We start from the raw sequence: 19,421 nt of genomic DNA on the forward strand, positions 1-19,421 counted from the left end.
CAGACAATTCAAAAGCTTTTGTTTATTATTTTATAAATTATTTTCACCGGAAAAAATGAGACTAATAAATCCCAACATGAACCAAACTTTCAGACCTCCAAAGTTGCCTTTAGAGGTAAACAACATCAATGAGAGCTTCACCAAACCTGCCATCAAAGTTCAGCCTGAGCTTCTGGAGCACACAGAGGAACATGATTAAAAAGTGTGGAAAGTTACGACTGCAAACAAACAAACAGCACAGACGTCTTTTTGCTTTCGGAGGACTGTTTACAACATGCCTCTGTTGCACAATCGCCCAGGGTGCAGTCTGCCTCTCAATGGATAATTACTGTTTGTTTGTTCGCCTCCTTATTTGGTTCTTTTTTCTGTCAGAGTAGGTTGGATTTTGTAGCAGTCACAATAAAAGACTCAGCAAATGCACGAGAGGGATAATTATCAGCGTTACTAATTTTGAAAGTTAAACACATTCAGAGGACAAAGAGCGAACATCTGTCGACATCGGGGGGACGTGAACCCTGAAAAAGTCTTTGAAACAGAAGTGCCTGATTTTTAACAGCTGATTATTTACACATCCATCAGTACGACTGTCACTCATTCATGTTTGTGTCCACCTGTTGAACATAAGTGCAGGACTCGTGTGATTTTATTGCCACTTTTAGTCTCCACAAAAAATGTCCACTGCTGTCACATCTCAGCACCGACTCTGTCTGCAGTCCTGAGCAGGTAAGCTGCAGAGTGGGAATCGTGCTAACAATGAGGTAGCGTTCAGTAAACTCAAAGTTAGCTGCAGATCAAATTACAAAACACTTTTTACATTTAACATGAACAGTCACTCACCTCTCCATCGGGTCCAATTGCGCTAGTGCCTTCACCATCGCCATCCACCTTCTACATAAATAACACATCAACCAATCAGATGGCATTTTCTTCAAAACACTGACTCATATCAAAGCTGGAAAAACACTGATAATAATAATAATAGGTTAGAGGGAATGGGAAATCTGAGGTGCTCTTTGTGTTCCTGTTGTACACTCACATGACACTTTATTAGGTACACATTGCTAGGACCAGGATGGATCCTTTTTACCGTCTGAACTGCTTAATTCAACAAGGAGCTGGAAACAGTCCTCACAGAGTTTGGTCCATACTGTGTGCGACAGCATCACAGAGCTGCTGCACATCCATGACGCTGGTTACTGTGAAGAACCACTAAATAAAGTGAACTCTTCATGTTCAAGAAACTACTGTAAGGCAGCTCTGTGACATGTTATCCTGCTGGAAGCAGATTCAGAAGACGGGTACACCGTTATCACAAAGGGATGGACGAGGTCAGCCACAATAGCTGGGGTGTTTTTGTTAAACAATATCCTGTTGGTACTTGGAGCCTGACTCGCTGATACACGGCAGGATGTGTTTACTCCAAATTCTGACCCTACAGTCTGAATATCAGAGCAGAAATCAAAAATCATCGGGCCAGGTAACATTTATCCAGCCTGTTGTTGTCGACCCTGTGAGCCTCAGCTTCCTGTTCTTAGCTTACACCAGTGGTCTTGTGCTGCTTTGGAGGTTTGTCGCCCACACAGAGATGCTCTTCTGCATGCCTTGTATGCAGTGAGTGGTTACTTGTCTTACTGTTTCTGTCCTATCAGCCTGAAGCAGTCAGGCCATTCACCTCTGACATCGACAAGGCATTCACCCAGAGAACTGCTGCTCACCGGATATTTTCTCTTTTCCAGACCATTTCAGAAATGCCAACCACCACGCCACATTCAACGGCACTTAAATCCCCGTTTGTCCTTGACCCTGAGCTAATTCTCGGTTTGAACGTCAGCAGGTTGTCTTGGCCTACGTGGCCGCACACACCGAGTCGCTGCAACATGAGCATTAATGCACCGTTGAACTGGTGCACTTAACAAAGTGGCCAGTGAGTGTAGTTGTAGTGAAGTCATTTACTCAGGAGCATTTGAGAACACTGAGAGAAGAGCAAACAAACTGCCCTGAACTGAATATGACACTGCAGGCCACATATCCTACACATAAGGATAAACAGCAGCAGCCACTTTATTGTGTTTATGTTTGCTTGAAGCTGAGTGCTGCACAGAGCACACACTTGACCTTCGTCCTCCTACCTTCTTTCTCTTCCGTCTCCTCTTCTTCTCCTTGGCAGCTTGAGCAGCTTTGTGTTCATACACCAGGGTGGTGAGGTTGGCCACATATTCATCCGTCTGCTGCAGCAAGTAGGCCAGACGCTTGTCTTTCTTTTGATCGATTAGTTTTCGGTACCCTTCCTCGTCTTCTGCCTGGATGAGCCAAAGTGACATCAAATTAAAGACGAGAGCTGCTGTAACGGTAAAGTGTAAATGATCCATTATAATAACAGGACGGAATTATAAATTAACTCCACTGCACTCATATAGTTGCCAGTTTAACCTTTAGGATCTTTAATTATTATTATGATTACAAATGGATCCTTTACAAAACATGCTAACAATAATTTTTAAAAAACTAATAGACAGACTTTTAAATGGCTAAACTGTGTATTTGCACACCAGCGACCTTATCTGTGAACTGTCTCTGTCACAAAGTCCTCCTCTGTCTGTATCATAAGACACTTCTACAGTTTCCCTTCTCTTCAGTCATGCGTGTAATGAGGCCTCAGCAGCACTAACAGCGCTGGCAGCCGAGTGGGGGGCTGAGAAGTGCGAAACAGGAACGCAGAGCCGCAGCACGACACTGTGGACGTTTGTATCGTGTGCTATTATTTAGCTGACAAACTCCAGCTCTGATTTAATGAGTCGGAATATAATCAGAGACCAGAGAAGAATGAGAACAGCGGAAAACGAGTGGACAGTCTAATCCTGCTTCTCACTGAGACCATCACCCACATTAAATACTAATTCTGAAAGGTTCAGTTTTGGTCTGCTTTGTGCATTTGGGGGCATTTCTTATACAGATGCAGAGAGCAACATTTAGACAGATGTCTAAGTGTGTCAAGCCAACACTGAGCTCAGTGACAACAACTGGCATCATAAGAACAGCACCAGCAGGCTGGTCCAAGCTCAGCAGGCTGTAGGAAGGCCCAGATCCTTTATTTGCTGGCAGCAAACATGTTTACTGTAAGCTGTGATATGCTTGTAGCCACTATAGTGAATAATCAGCATGTATATCCGTAACTTTTAGTTTGAGCATTTATGAAAACACATGACTTCCAAAAAGATTCATCTTGGTTTGGCGCTCCTCACCATGAGTCTCCTCATCCTCTCCTTCTCGATTCTCTCCGTCTCCTTCTTCTGCTCACGCTCCGTGTTGGTGTGCCAGGTGGCGATGGCTCTGGTGAGCTTCTGCATCTTACCGGACACAGAGCGGTGATACTCTTTGAAGTCCTTGGCATGTTGAAGGATGCTGTTGAGATATTCCTGAAAAACAAGTCACAAGTTTTTGTTTCTGTTCCCGTCACTGCAGACACAACCCTGAGTTTTCCTTCCTGTCAGCCTGTCACCTGCTTTCACACAGAGGACCTGCTGGATGCTGTCGCACTGTTGACAGTTTTCTGATTGCTTTTGTTGCATTTGTTTTGACTGCAGGAAATGAGACGGTAGCGTTTTGTTTTTTTAACCAAAAATTGTCATGAATACTTTTTATTAGTGGTGCAGCGAATCACGGTTGATCCGTAATCCGAACCGATCCCACTCCATGGTTCGGCACGCACGTGATCCGAAAAAGAAGGAAAAAAAGTATGTGTATGGTGCGCGTGGTCAGTCTGTCAAGCGATAGCTATGGTCAGCGCTAGTGGTCCAAGTGGAGGAGCAGAGGAGTTTGAGGTATTTAAGCAGCCCTTTGCTGCCCAGTCTGACCGGGCTAAAGCTATTACAGAAGCTACTGGGGTGTTTAGCTGCAGACGGGACGCCGTATTCTGTTGTGCAAAACAAGGGGTTTAAACTACGATGAACATGCTTGAGCCACGCTATGATATCCCGTTGCGCGTCCACTTTAGTGACAAGATCGTTCCAGGCATGTATGCGCAGGAAAAGATTAAAGTTATGGCTGAACTGTCCCAGGCATCTTCTGTTGCCTAACTAAAAATGGGTGGAGCTGCAGGTCAACGGAAAGCTACGTGACCGTGACCGCTCATTATATCACAGCGGAGTGCGATGTAGTGAGCGGTGTGTATTATTGTAGGGTCTACCTTACAATATAAAGCACCTTGAGGCGACTGTTGTTGTGATTTGGTGCTTTATAAATAAAATTGAATTGAATTGAGTGGTAGATACAAAGCCCTGTACTGCCCTATATTGAACCATAATTTATTTTTTAATATTACTATTAGAGATGAATGTTTTTAACAGGCAAAAAATACTTCAAGTAAATGTTCAATTTTTGTCTTTTTTCTTTTTTTGCTGATCTGAAAATTGATCCGATCCGAACCGTGAGATTTTTGATCCGTTGCACCACTACTTTTAATGATTTCCATGGCACTGCAGTTTTTACAAGAACAACAATAAGATGAATGATATAATAAGTGCTGTGGGTTGTTACATGGACTCTGGTGTGACTCACCTGATGTTTCTGCCTGCGCTTCTTTTCCTGCTCGAGCTTCTGCTGCTTCTCCAGCTTCTCGGTCATGCGTGCCTCCCTCAGCGTCTGCCGCTTGCTGCGCCGGTAAGCCTTCGAGTTGAGGGCCGTCTCCAGGGTCGTGTCTCGTCTCATACAGGCCACGACGTCCTGCCTCAGCTGGGATATTCATCAACGGGTTATCAAACTCTAAAGTGATCTAATCTCACCTGTATCTCTAAAGTACAAATTGAGTATGAGTTGAAAATAGTGCTAAGCTGCAGCTTGAGGCACTATTGTATTATCAAAGGGCTTAAAATGAACAATTTGACTTCTAATTAAACGTTTGCATGATTGAATGAGCTTCCTTTAAAAACAGGGTTGGTCCATTTCATTACAACCCATATGGAAAAGAAATAGTAAAAACATACATGATTTACTCATGAAAGTGGCCACTTTCTCATTACTTTCATATATTGTTTTAGTAAGTATCCAAAACATACAAGTTTCATTATATAATTTTTCAAGGGATCTTATATGTGTTTATATATTTATAGATTTATATACATCTTTTCCATATGGGAAAGCACGACTGCATAAGAGAAATTAAGAATTCTGAAAGTGTCGATAAACCAAAACAACAATAAAAGCCAGCCTAAAGAAAACAAATTAATAATCATATTTTTAGGTGGATGAATGTATTTTGTTGACTGAGAGCAAGAAGTCCAAACTCTGTATGTACATGTACCTTTAACATAAATCAGTGGAAATGGCATCTCCGTTCTAAGAATACCTGAGCAGCAAGCAGCAAGCCAGCCCACGAGCTGCTGCAGTTATGCATTTACATTGATGCAGTCACGTGAAACATGAAACGCTGCAGCTGCCGCGTACCTGACGCTGGAAGTTGAGCAGACGCAGAGCCTTGAGCTCCACTGTGGCTTTAGTCCTGAGGTCCGGAGGCAGCGAGCCTGGCAGACTTTCCAGTTCCTGGATTCGATGCGCAATCCGAGCCTGCAGTCTGAGAGACATTACGGAGACATTTGGTTAAACTGCAGGACACTGGACACACATACAGTGTTTTATTGAGGCATTTGGCCACCACATGCTGTCAGGTATTTACATCACTGGAAATTTGGACGATGGTGATATATCCATTATTATTATTATATCCATTTGCCATGAGACCTGTCAGCTGTTAAGGCCATAGAATGTGATTCATGTTATCACACTATTTAGATGGGATTTGGATGCAGATTGCACTTTTCACAGCAATCTGCAACATCTGAATCTAGCATGGCACTTACTTTTTTGACGTATGCTTTGTTTTGCAGTTACCTTCATTAGAGCCTCCATCAACACATGGTCTCATTGCCTCAGGTGCATACTGAGTGTTTGCTGAATAAGTATCTTTCAGGCTTAAAGTCTAGTTTCCAAGTGCTTCTTTAGCTTCTTTGGTGCATGTTAACACAGATGATGACACTCTGGGTCCAACTAAACCATAAAACCTGCAGGTTTTGTGTAGTCTTACTGAAAGTTTTTTCCCCTATATCTCTGGGTGGTCTGTTGCCCGCAGTACGAGTTCTGGTCCTTAGGGCCAAAACAAGATTAAGGTCTGTGGAGGCTTCCCGACGTCTCCTTCGGCAATCTTTGTTTTTAGAAAAATACGCAGCCTGCGGGGATAACAGTGAGTTGTGATTGAGCATGCGAGGCACCTTTAACACTGGAATTCCCAGCTTCTACCGTTCTACCTTTAAAAGCCGGAGAGCAGTCAAGTCAAGAAGGCTTCTACCTGAGACCCCCGCGGAGTCATCATTTTGCGTTTCTACCTTTAAAAGCCGGAGAGCAGTCAAATGCTGGAAGTGGAAGCTAAATTGGCTAGTCATTCATATGTATATTGGGTCGTTACCTAGGAATTCTGGAGGGAGGGGATTGGGGGAGAAATCAACACACATGAGTCTAGGTCCTTTGTTGCTGACATTTATTGATAAAAACAGTAGTTTCATTTCATGTTATTTCCTTTTTCATTTCAAGCAAGGAAGTGGATGTAGTTAGTAAGTAAGATATTTCAGACATTATTCTGACACAGAGGAGGAGATACTGGAATTATAATTAGTATCTATGCATGCATTTGTGATTTTGTTTGACCTTCCCATTGCTCACAATTTGAATTTGTTCACACTGCAGATGAGTGTCTCAGTCCCCAAACAAGCTCTCTTTTTCGGTGGAGAAGCAGTCTCCTCATCCGCAGTGAGTGTGGAGAAATCAACACACATGAGTCTAGGTCCTTTGTTGCTGACATTTATTGATAAAAACAGTAGTTTCATTTCATGTTATTTCCTTTTTCATTTCAAGCAAGGAAGTGGATGTAGTTAGTAAGTAAGATATTTCAGACATTATTCTGACACAGAGGAGGAGATACTGGAATTATAATTAGTATCTATGCATGCATTTGTGATTTTGTTTGACCTTCCCATTGCTTACAGTACAAAAAACCAACCATTTGTACACATATGTACTAATAATAATAAAAAGTGAGTGCAACACTGCAACCCATCACCCCGTCGTTCAGTGGTCGTTGATCAGTGGTCCATTGTGGCACCATTCAGAGCACTGGTACAATAGTACCAGCAAGATATGGGAAGACATTGCAAATGTACTTGGATTTTAGGTTGCAAGCCACCCAAAACTTGATCCCAAACTTGTCAGGTTTACTTGCAATATACTGCAGGAAACCCGTCACCCCGTCGTTCTGTGGTCCATTGTGGCACCACTGATCAACGACCACTGAACGACGGGGTGACGGGTTGCATTGTTATGTGGTCACACCCCCGTCGTTGATCAGTGGTCCATTGTGGCACCATTCAGAGCACTGGTACAATAGTACCAGCAAGATATGGGAAGACATTGCAAATGTACTTGGATTTTAGGTTGCAAGCCACCCAAAACTTGATCCCAAACTTGTCAGGTTTACTTGCAATATACTGCAGGAAACCCGTCACCCCGTCGTTCTGTGGTCCATTGTGGCACCACTGATCAACGACCACTGAACGACGGGGTGACGGGTTGCATTGTTATGTGGTCACACCCCCGTCGTTGATCAGTGGTCCATTGTGGCACCATTCAGAGCACTGGTACAATAGTACCAGCAAGATATGGGAAGACATTGCAAATGTACTTGGATTTTAGGTTGCAAGCCACCCAAAACTTGATCCCAAACTTGTCAGGTTTACTTGCAATATACTGCAGGAAACCCGTCACCCCGTCGTTCTGTGGTCCATTGTGGCACCACTGATCAACGACCACTGAACGACGGGGTGACGGGTTGCATTGTTATGTGGTCACACCCCCGTCGTTGATCAGTGGTCCATTGTGGCACCATTCAGAGCACTGGTACAATAGTACCAGCAAGATATGGGAAGACATTGCAAATGTACTTGGATTTTAGGTTGCAAGCCACCCAAAACTTGATCCCAAACTTGTCAGGTTTACTTGCAATATACTGCAGGAAACCCGTCACCCCGTCGTTCTGTGGTCCATTGTGGCACCACTGATCAACGACCACTGAACGACGGGGTGACGGGTTGCATTGTTATGTGGTCACACCCCCGTCGTTGATCAGTGGTCCATTGTGGCACCATTCAGAGCACTGGTACAATAGTACCAGCAAGATATGGGAAGACATTGCAAATGTACTTGGATTTTAGGTTGCAAGCCACCCAAAACTTGATCCCAAACTTGTCAGGTTTACTTGCAATATACTGCAGGAAACCCGTCACCCCGTCGTTCTGTGGTCCATTGTGGCACCACTGATCAACGACCACTGAACGACGGGGTGACGGGTTGCATTGTTATGTGGTCACACCCCCGTCGTTGATCAGTGGTCCATTGTGGCACCATTCAGAGCACTGGTACAATAGTACCAGCAAGATATGGGAAGACATTGCAAATGTACTTGGATTTTAGGTTGCAAGCCACCCAAAACTTGATCCCAAACTTGTCAGGTTTACTTGCAATATACTGCAGGAAACCCGTCACCCCGTCGTTCTGTGGTCCATTGTGGCACCACTGATCAACGACCACTGAACGACGGGGGTGTGACCCCGCTGATCAGTGTGACCTGACCCCACTGATCAATTGTGATCAAGGGTATATATATGATACAATCTCACTGCACTTAGCCTAACCCTTCATTGCCCTGAAGAATCCTGTGGTGTACGGACCTCCTCTCCAAGGAAAGAAAATGCAGAGAAGACTCACCACCCAGCAGGCGTTGGAAATGATCCTGGCGGAAGTCGACCCTTGTGACTCGGATGGAGAAGACCTAGAAGTTCAGCCGGATTCGGACTCAGAGCTGTCTGATCAGTCTTCCGGTTAGTTTCATTTCATGTTATTTCCTTTTTCATTTCAAGCAAGGAAGTGGATGTAGTTAGTAAGTAAGATATTTCAGACATTATTCTGACACAGAGGAGGAGATACTGGAATTATAATTAGTATCTATGCATGCATTTGTGATTTTGTTTGACCTTCCCATTGCTCACAATTTGAATTTGTTCACACTGCAGATGAGGAGACTGCTTCTCCACCGAAAAAGAGAGCTTGTTTGGGGACTGAGACAGCGAAAGATGGCACAGTGTGGCGTGAAGAACATGTGGGGACCCGTCTCCCTTTCACCCCTATAGAACCGTACGCTGCAGATGGAGAGCCAACGGCTAAGGCCAGGAGAAGTATCTTGAGTCGCCTTCAGAGCTTCCTGTGTTTCATCACTCTTGACATGCTTCGTAGCATTCAAGAATGGACTATTCAACATGCACAGCAAACGGAGCATGTTTGTTGGTTCATGGACCTCCCTGAACTAATGGCATTTATTGCTATTGTCATCTTGCGGGGGGTTTACAGGGTTCCATCTGTAAATGACTGCTGGTCAGCAAACCTGGGAAACCCACAGATAATTGGAACTATGGCACGAAACCGCTTCCAAGACATCATGCAACACCTACGCTTTGATGACAAGTCCACCCGCTGTGATCGAGCAAAGACTGATAAGTTCGCAGCAATTTCCAGTGTGTGGGGATCATTTGTCACCAACTGCATCACGTGCTACAACCCTGGTCTACATATCACCGTTGATGAACAGCTTTTCCCATCAAAAACTCGGTGCAGTTTCCTGCAGTATATTGCCAGTAAACCGGACAAGTTTGGGATCAAGTTTTGGGTGGCTTGCGACCTAAAATCCAAGTACATTTGCAATGTCTTCCCATATCTTGGCAAGGACCCCAATCGTCCCACTGGGGAGAGACTTTCCGAAAATGTAGTTATGAGGCTGATGGAACCATTCCTGGACAAGGGCAGAAATGTTACCACTGACAATTTTTTCACATCGCTTTCACTTGCGCAAAAACTTCTTAGACGGAAAACCACCATCCTCGGCACAGTCAACAAGATTCGCAGGGAAATTCCTCAATCCACTAGACAGACAGATCGCAATGAATTCACCACTCAGGTATGTTGCAGGTCTTTTGTGGTTCTATGTTTATGTGTTTCATTGTGTGTAAAAGGGCTATGGAATTAACAATTTATCTTATTTCTTAGGTGTTTTCAACCTCTGCTGCCACGCTGACGGCGTATGCGGCCAAACGGAAGAAGACAGTATATATTCTTAGCAGCATGCACAGCGTGGTTCAGACCGAAAACACTACCAAAAGGAAGCCAAACACTGTCACCCTTTACAACAAGACAAAGTGTGGCGTGGATGTGATGGACCAGATGGTTCGGGAGTACACTGTCCGCAAAGGAACACGGCGCTGGCCAGTTGCCGTGTTTTATAACATGATTGACATGGCAGCACTGAATGCACATGTGCTGTATCAAGAATGCACCGGGACGAAGGAAAGACGGGTGGACTTCCTGGTAGCCCTTGCAACCGAATTGGCTCACTCTCATGTAGCTGCGAAGAAGGAAAGAAAAGAACAGTTGCTTCGGACACAACCCTCCACACCGAGCCCTGGAAAAAGGGCCACGTGTCAGGTCAAACACAGATGCAAAAAAAATCAGGCCACTGTGCGATGTGTTCACTGCTACAGGTACACATGTGGTAAATGCAGGCGACAGATACCGTGGCAGTGCCAGGATTGTGAGTGATTGCTGAAAATGTTGTAATGTACTCACTCAATTTTTGTTATTATTTGTAAACATGTGTACAAACGGTTGGTTTTTTTTCTATTTTCATCAATAAATGTCAGCAACAAAGGACCTACATGTGTGTTGAGTTCTCCCTAAGATGGCATACTGAAACACTCCAAGTGTTTGCAAGTAAACCTGACAAGTTTGGGATCAAGTTTTGGGTGGCTTGCAACCTAAAATCCAAGTACATTTGCAATGTCTTCCCATATCTTGCTGGTACTATTGTACCAGTGCTCTGAATGGTGCCACAATGGACCACTGATCAACGACCACTGAACGACGGGGTGACGGGTTGCAGTGTTGCACTCACTTTTTATTATTATTAGTACATATGTGTACAAATGGTTGGTTTTTTGTACTGTAAGCAATGGGAAGGTCAAACAAAATCACAAATGCATGCATAGATACTAATTATAATTCCAGTATCTCCTCCTCTGTGTCAGAATAATGTCTGAAATATCTTACTTACTAACTACATCCACTTCCTTGCTTGAAATGAAAAAGGAAATAACATGAAATGAAACTACTGTTTTTATCAATAAATGTCAGCAACAAAGGACCTAGACTCATGTGTGTTGATTTCTCCACACTCACTGCGGATGAGGAGACTGCTTCTCCACCGAAAAAGAGAGCTTGTTTGGGGACTGAGACACTCATCTGCAGTGTGAACAAATTCAAATTGTGAGCAATGGGAAGGTCAAACAAAATCACAAATGCATGCATAGATACTAATTATAATTCCAGTATCTCCTCCTCTGTGTCAGAATAATGTCTGAAATATCTTACTTACTAACTACATCCACTTCCTTGCTTGAAATGAAAAAGGAAATAACATGAAATGAAACTACTGTTTTTATCAATAAATGTCAGCAACAAAGGACCTAGACTCATGTGTGTTGATTTCTCCCCCAATCCCCTCCCTCCAGAATTCCTAGGTAACGACCCAATATACATATGAATGACTAGCCAATTTAGCTTCCACTTCCAGCATTTGACTGCTCTCCGGCTTTTAAAGGTAGAAACGCAAAATGATGACTCCGCGGGGGTCTAAGGTACTACCCCGAAATGACTGCTCTCCGGGGGTGTAAGTGTTAAGAAAGGCCATAGGGGCTCCACCACAAAGTGTTTCTCACGTTATCATATTCATACGGGTAAAGCTTGTAACCTTAACCCTCGTCAAACGCTCGCAGACTCTGCTCGCAAGTCTTCGTGTCACAGTCAATGTTTGGATATGTGACTTAAACTCATTTCAAGTGAAAAACATGTAATGTCACATATGCAGAGCAATGCAGTTTGTTATGTGCAGCAGTTTGACCTCGACACATAAATTCATCTTCAAACTTTCCTTTACCACTGATTTCATGCAGGCAGTTTCATTCTTTATTGTGATGAGTTGTGTAGATGTGAAGTTTTTGCACTATTGTGAGACCACTGATGAATACGTGAATGTGTCTACCTGTATTCTCTCTCCTGCAGGATTCCCACTGGGTCCAAGCCCTGGGGCTTCTGGATAGGCGTGATGCGGTTCTGCTTGTGCTGTATCGGGAGCATTACGGACCCCTGCTGCCCAGGAGGCTGAGGGGTCCCCGAACTGCCCGGCATGGGCCCAGCTGGCACAGCAGAGGCCTGAGGTGGTGCAGGAGAGGGGCGACCACTAGCAACAGGAGTGAGCTGCTTCTGTGCAATGGTTTGATTTTCAGCACACTGACCTGGAGAGCAAAGACTTCTGGTTATTGCATCCAGTCCCACATAACCAAAATCTCAAATTCCTTCAGTACCAAAAGGTTTTTAAAAATTTAACGTGTCAGTATTGTTTCGTTTTTTTCAGTTTGGTTTTAACCACAACAAGCTGCATGAGTTTTTTTATGCTTAATGAGCTTAAATACCTGGGGGCAACCATTCAAAGCAACTGACAGTGGACAATAGAGGTGAAGAGAAGAGTGAAGCAGGGTGGAGACGAGTGTCAAGGGTGATCGGTGACGGAAGGACAGCGGCAAGAGTGAAAAGGAAGGTTTACAAGATGTGAGTGGCCTGCTATGATGGTTTGGAGACACTAACATAAAAGACAAAGATGGGGGTGGAAGTAATTTAGAAATGAGCACATCAGAGGGACAGCTCAGCTTGGATCTTTGGAGAGGACATGGTCTGAACATCTACAGACGAGAGAGAGGAAATACGCTGCACAAAGAATTATAAAGACACAAGAAAGTTTTCAGGCCAAAGAGAAAGTTTACAGATGTAGTTAGAGAGGATGAGCAGATCATTGGTGTGAGAGAAGACGGTGCAGAGGGTGAGATGGATCCACTGTGATGACCCCAAAGGGACGAACTGGATACGATAGGTAAAAATACCGTCTGTAAAAATGTCTGCACTGGGAATTATTCAAAAATACCAAATTATCACATGGGAAGTTATGAACACACGCACATCAACCAGGGTTTTCTCAATTCAGTAAATGCACCTGTGTGTTTACAGACAACCTGGCACTTACACACATCTTATGGATTTTTCCCCCTTTGGCTTCAGGAGGTCAATTTTTCCGTTCCTCATACACGGTTAACTGACCAACACAACGCCAGAGCTCATGACAGAGGAAACAGTGTCCTCACCTGGGAGCAATTAGCTGTCAGAAAGAGCTCCCTGAGCTTCTGACAGATTCATTTTTCTATTTGTTCAATTTTAAATCGACCACAGTGGAAGTTGAGATTTTCTTGTTCTGTATCTGTTTTTAATTTATGACTGTTTTACTATTCATTCTAAATATTTCATCTTCTTGTCATACTTTCTGTCATATTACTACTGCACCATTATTCTCTTCACCTTTACCTGCTGAACTGAAGTTTTAGTAAATGCTTGGGGATCTCTCTGCTTTAAGCCATTTGACAGAAAGATCTGTTGGGCACTGCATGTTGGATTAGACTGGGCGGAATGAAAAGTGGGACTGACTGTGAAGCCACATGCAGATTCCTGTGTTATCGGTCCAGCCACAGAGCCCATGTTTACCACATACACCTGCCAAACTTACCATCGGCCCAAGGCTTGGGTCCTGTGCTTTGATTGAGTACTTGCATGGCCGGGGCTGGGCAGGGACTCGACTGGGGACCCCCCATAGGTGCCATTGGCATACCTTTCAACACAATAACAGATTTCATAGTTCAACAATTTGTCCGTTACAATTTGAAACTGTAAAGGAAAATTATTTCACGCCTCTTTTCTGTCATTACACCATTAATCACACAAATCTCTGTTCTCTGTCAGACAAAACAGGTTCAATATGAATGTTTCAATCTGGGCTCAGTGACAATTTCAAGCTTTTTACTCAATTTATTGACAGCAACGTAAACCCAAAACTAAACTATGTAATTAGATCAGTTTATATTTTGACTGAGGCATCTTTCTACACTACAGTCTCACATTAAGGTACAACAAAGAACCAAAAACAAAATCATAATTCTTCTTTATCTTTACTTGTTAATGTTCAAAGACTTTCACAACAAAGAAACTCACAAAATATTTGTACCAACATAAATCTGTATCGTACCTGGAGGCCTGTTGTAAGGACTGGCACTTGGTGCCTGTGGCTGCGGCTGTTGTTGTGGTTGCTGCTGCTGCTGTTGCATTGTGGGTAGGCTCCTTTTACCTTGAACAGCCAGCTGAAGGTTTTCCGGTAGCGGCTGCCCACGACCCAGAATCTTGTAGGCCAGAATCTGAGCTCTGAGCTGCTGCAGCTGTACTGGACTAAAAGCAGATGACCCCCTCACCTGCTGGCCCATGTTGGGCATGCCTCCTTGGGGATCCATTGACATCATAGGGCCTGACTGGGAAGGGGGCATATGTGGTGGTGTAGGTCCACCTCCGCCTCCTGACATGGGACTTGAAGCGTGCTCATGGACTCCCATTGGGGATGGGTGGGGAGACATGTACCCTTAAGCGGACAGAAAGGAGGTTTCACACATCAAAGCCTTGAAGAATTGGGTCACAACCTCGGGATCAGAGCAAAAGCCAATGAGTCTTAGAGGTTATTTAATCATTAACACACTAGAAAGAGGAAAATACACAGCTGGGTTGTTTATTTCCTTGCTGCTTCCTCCTTGTTTAATATTAACTCTTATATTTAGAAGATGTCTGAGAAACATTAACACCACAAGTGGATGATGAGGTTAAGTTAATAAACCAGGCTGCTTAGAGAGCTGAAGGACTTGGGTTTCAAACCTTGGCTGTGCTGGTCCATAGGACTCTGTGGAGGTCCCATGCCACTGTGGAGAGACCTCATCCCCACACCTTTCATGTGACCAAAGTGCATTGCCTCTGCCATTGACTTGTCATTCATCCCCTCCATGGGCTGAAAACGCAAAATATGTTTCAGATCTACACAAGTTAACTGCAAAAACACACTGTCCTGCCAGTTTAAGATTGAATTTAGGACACTGATGGTTCTAATCATATCAAAAATAAACATTAATAAGATAAGATAAAATAAGACAGCCTTTATTAGTTCCAAAGTTGGGATTATTACAGCAGCAAAATGAACTGCCTGCCTAAGCAGAAGTAACATCAGTAATTCTACTGCGAAACTGCCAAAATCTTTAAAAATTACCATAACAAAAAAATCTATTCCACCCTCCACTGCATGAACTCAAGAGTATAAAAAGATTATAAAAGTACTGCAAAAATTCACATTTATTATTTATGTCTGTATCAATTTATCAAACAACAGATATGTCGTATTCCCTCATTTAAGCTAATATATATTTATGTGATATATAAAAGGATAAATAAAGTATTTCATATCTTCCTAATGTTTCCTCCCTTCCTTGTTTTAGTTTGGTCGGTTTATTAGTGAGCATACTAAAAGGTTTAAAAAACTGAATCCATCAGAGTGATATAAATATCTACTTTAACAGTTTCCTTTAGCACTAATGACATCACGACATAGTTTGTAGTACTGTTTGCACGCTGTACCTTATGCATAGAGTACATGCTGTCCTGAGAGTAATCACTTTGTCCCTGGCCCTGCATGCCGTGAGGTGCATTGGGTGTTCCGGGTCCAGGGCTGGGGCCCATCATGCTGTGAACAGAGCTCGGTGAGGGATCTGGTCCAGGGCTGGGGCCCAAGATGGGCCCTGGGGACATACCCGCCCCAGGAGAAGGGCCAGGATGCGACATACCACCTGATGTCTCTGAGGGGCCGGACATCTACTGAATACCTGTGAAGGTAGCAGATAGGGGTGGGCGATATAAACGATATATGATAGAAACTATATAAATTTGGCCAACGATAGAGATTTTGACTATACCGCTCTATTGCGATAGCGCATGTTGATGATGTCATCAAGCTGCGCCTGTTTTGGTCGAAAGCATCGCAGCGGCTACAACCATTATCATCTGCAAATTATGCTGGGCGACAGTCATAGCAACGAGATGAAGCACTTTTGAAATATGGGGAAAGCCAAAAACTGCGCTTCCTCCACTTCCGTAACATTGATTCATTAATGTTGAATTCTCTCGCAGCTGCTCTGTTCCCGTGTTGTTGCAGTATGTTAATAACTAACCTCGTATTGTGGATGAATAATCTCAGTTGTTCTCCTGACTGAAGTTTGGCCCGTGTATAGCATCCTGCTATGCGACTGTATTTGATCCTGACCACCAGAATCCGTCACGTTAACTTTTATCGAGCGGGAAAAAAAGTTGGCGTTCATCCTCCAGCTTCACTGTGCTAATGTTATGCTAACATAGCTGTGTCGCTAGCAATCACGTAGCACAACATTATATACCAGGTAGTCCAACTTCAGTAACCCTGCAAACATCACTGCTGTTTAGTTTCCTGTCTTCATTTATGTTGGAAGTGGTAGCAGAGCTGTACGTTTGAATTAGTTTCAGAAATCTCTGTCAGAACATGGTATGAAATGTTTAGGTGGAAACTAGCGAGCTAACTTCCTGCTAACTGTTAACTTCGTTAAATTTAATAAATTCTGTTTTCATGGATGCCTGGATGTTAAACTTAATTGTTACACCCGATAAAACAGCAACGCTGATGATTTTATTAAAGATTAAAGAATTCAGACCGTTTTTAACTCTCAGTGTTCGTTTGACTTTGGGACCTGAAGCAGACGGAGTTTTGGACTCAGATTACTCCGCGGAGCTCCTCACTACGGCAGCCGTAATGCTCTGACAATCCATCAAGCAGTGCGGCTTACCAAAGTTGTACTAAAACATTTTTTAACAGATTTCTGCAGCCGAAATCCGTTCCAGGTCAGTAAGCACAACCAGAATTCATACATAAGGAACACTCTCGATTTTTGAGAAAATTAAAGGATTTTAAGTCCTTATAGTGTGGAAAATACAGAAGAAAATGTATAACGTATATATCGCGATATATATCGTTACCGCACGTGCTTCAAATTATACCGCGATATGGATTTTAGGCCATATCGCCCAGCCCTAGTACCAGACAGCTAGAGGAGGAAAATAAGAACATGACTGATGTGATTTTAATTCTATGAAAACAAGATGAGGCACATACCATCCGAAAATGGATTTTAATATGTTAGCTGTTGTTTGTGAACAACGTCAATCATGTTTATCAGTGATCAAAGAATGTCGGAAACAGCCACTGAGTTAATTCAATTTGTATGGATGTGTGTGTGAAACAACATCTAATTCATCAATGAGAACATTTATTATGCAAACTGCAACAACACTGAAAACACAACAGAACATATGAAATATGAACAAATATGAACTGAAATACCCAGGCTTTGAATATGTGACGTATGTGTGTCTTTGAGAGAAAGTCCAGTTGATTAATGATTTATGAAAAATTAAAGACAGAAAAATGTATTTCTTTATGAGGATTTTATGGCAGATTGGGTGTGTATTATTCCTTATTTCTTATATCTTAAAATATTGTATTGTTACATAGTCTAGTCTTTTTGTTAATGTTACTGTACTGGAGCAACTGTAACCCACATAATTTCCCTAGGAATTAATAAAGTATGCTGATTATGATTATACATGTGCACTACACAAAAAATAATAATCCATTCAAATCAGACTTGTTGCTGATGTTCGACATGTCCGTATCCCCAATTCTATTCATTATACGGAAAATAATTCGTGTTGTGTGTGTGTGGGGGGGGGGGGGGGGGGGGGGTAAAAACAAAATGCATTGGTTCAAATGTTTAAACCGGGATTTAAAGGGTTAAAATTCTGAAAATCATTTAACGCTTGCTCATTTTGAAAAAGGTTAAAGTTGGTGATTTATGAAAACACGCAGAAAAATTATTGCTGTATTTTATGGCAGATTTTGTGCGTGGACATTTTTGTCCACGAAGGTGTGGAAAGGGGTGCAAAATTTGAGGGCACAAGGGTTAAAGGCAAAGCTCTCCTGCACACAGAATAACAAAACCCGAGGCTGCGTGAAAGGATTCTTTTATATAGAAAGAATTAGCTGACGTGTGTCTGACGTTATGTTCTGCTTACAAGTGTCACTATGAGCCAGAAATTTCCAGGGTCTCAACAGCCATAGCATGATTGACTTATAGAGCTGCATAGTGACTGCAAAACGTATCTGCACCGTTAGAAAACACAGCGATGTCATAAACACCTATAAGAAAAACAAAAAACATGCATAACAATCAGCGCCACGTAGATAAACGCTGTTGGAGGACCAGCTGGCCTGTTTTCCGACCGTCCCTGTACAGTTACAGTAACGTTAGCTCGATCAACTGTAGAGCCCACTCTGATTGGATCATGGCTTCCCCAAAAAACTGGTGGCCATAACGGATATGCAGACAAAATCAAAGTTAAGATGAAAGTCGAGCACCTGACATGACCTAGTTAACATTTAAAGACGCACAATTTAACTTGTGTATCGCGTTTATAGACACGCGGTTTCACAAAAGCCCTAAATTCGGCCGTTTTTTCGCTGCCGCTTTGCTCGATCGTTGGGTAACTTAGCCATCTGCTAACGTCAGCTAGCATAGCCCGTTAGCTGGCTCTGGTTTCCATGTAGCGAACTGCGTCCGTGTTAGAAAGTTTGGACAGTTAGCAGTTCCTAACAGTAGTTACACCTCAGTATTCATCAAAACCGAACCACCGTTAGTCGTTTTACCTTTTCGCTGGATTGAAATTGCAGATAATTAGATGAAATTTTTATAATATTTCTTCAAAATATGACTGCTGTCCATAAGTTCACTCCCCCTCGGTGTTGTTTTGCTGTCATGTTTAAGTTGTTCTTGTGTCGCCATTACTGATTTGTCAATGTCACCGGAAGTCCCACCTACCGTAAACGGTGATAGGCTGAATCGCTGTCACTCTTGCAGTGTTGTTTCTGGGCGTGTGCCCGCTCTGTGACCAGCGCTGTAACTTTGAGAGCAGCACCCTGGACGAATATCCCGCTCATGTAAAAGTTTATTACAAACATGGTTTGTGTTGTAATAACGTATTTGATGCTGTCCATCTGTCAGTGCTCTTCTCCCTTCCTTTAGAAATGAATACTTAAAAACGTATACTTTGCTTTTATAATTGTGTTTAACATCAGAGTAATTAGCAATTAGTTATACAGACTGTACATATATGCACTGCACTGTGTGTATAATATGTATGTATGTAACGTATGTATGCCTTTATATGTTCTTAGTCACTACAGCAGGAAAATACAAGCTCACTTTTTTATTGTTTCAAGTTTT

General features: G+C 42.9%; 1 protein-coding gene across 1 annotated transcript in view; it reads right to left on the reverse strand.

Moving 5' to 3' along the window:
- Positions 1-19,002, reverse strand: part of smarca2 (SWI/SNF related BAF chromatin remodeling complex subunit ATPase 2) — a 59,696-nt gene extending 40,694 nt beyond the window's left edge. The window contains exons 1-11 of the mRNA XM_085476452.1: positions 18,845-19,002; positions 15,694-15,938; positions 14,944-15,073; positions 14,273-14,656; positions 13,757-13,858; positions 12,188-12,440; positions 5,443-5,569; positions 4,558-4,731; positions 3,243-3,416; positions 2,130-2,300; positions 838-888 (exon numbers count right to left, since the gene is read on the reverse strand). Of these exons, the coding sequence (XP_085332578.1) occupies positions 838-888; positions 2,130-2,300; positions 3,243-3,416; positions 4,558-4,731; positions 5,443-5,569; positions 12,188-12,440; positions 13,757-13,858; positions 14,273-14,656; positions 14,944-15,073; positions 15,694-15,927 (1,800 nt within the window). The 5' untranslated portion in view covers positions 15,928-15,938; positions 18,845-19,002. The remainder of the gene's footprint in view (positions 1-837; positions 889-2,129; positions 2,301-3,242; positions 3,417-4,557; positions 4,732-5,442; positions 5,570-12,187; positions 12,441-13,756; positions 13,859-14,272; positions 14,657-14,943; positions 15,074-15,693; positions 15,939-18,844) is intronic.
- Between the last annotated feature and the right edge of the window lie 419 nt (positions 19,003-19,421).

This window comes from Copadichromis virginalis, linkage group LG12 (genome assembly GCF_057382275.1).
Source record: "Copadichromis virginalis isolate Kocher_CV1m ecotype Utaka linkage group LG12, C_Virginalis_male_GT1.1, whole genome shotgun sequence".
In the NCBI taxonomy this organism is placed as follows: domain Eukaryota; kingdom Metazoa; phylum Chordata; class Actinopteri; order Cichliformes; family Cichlidae; genus Copadichromis; species Copadichromis virginalis.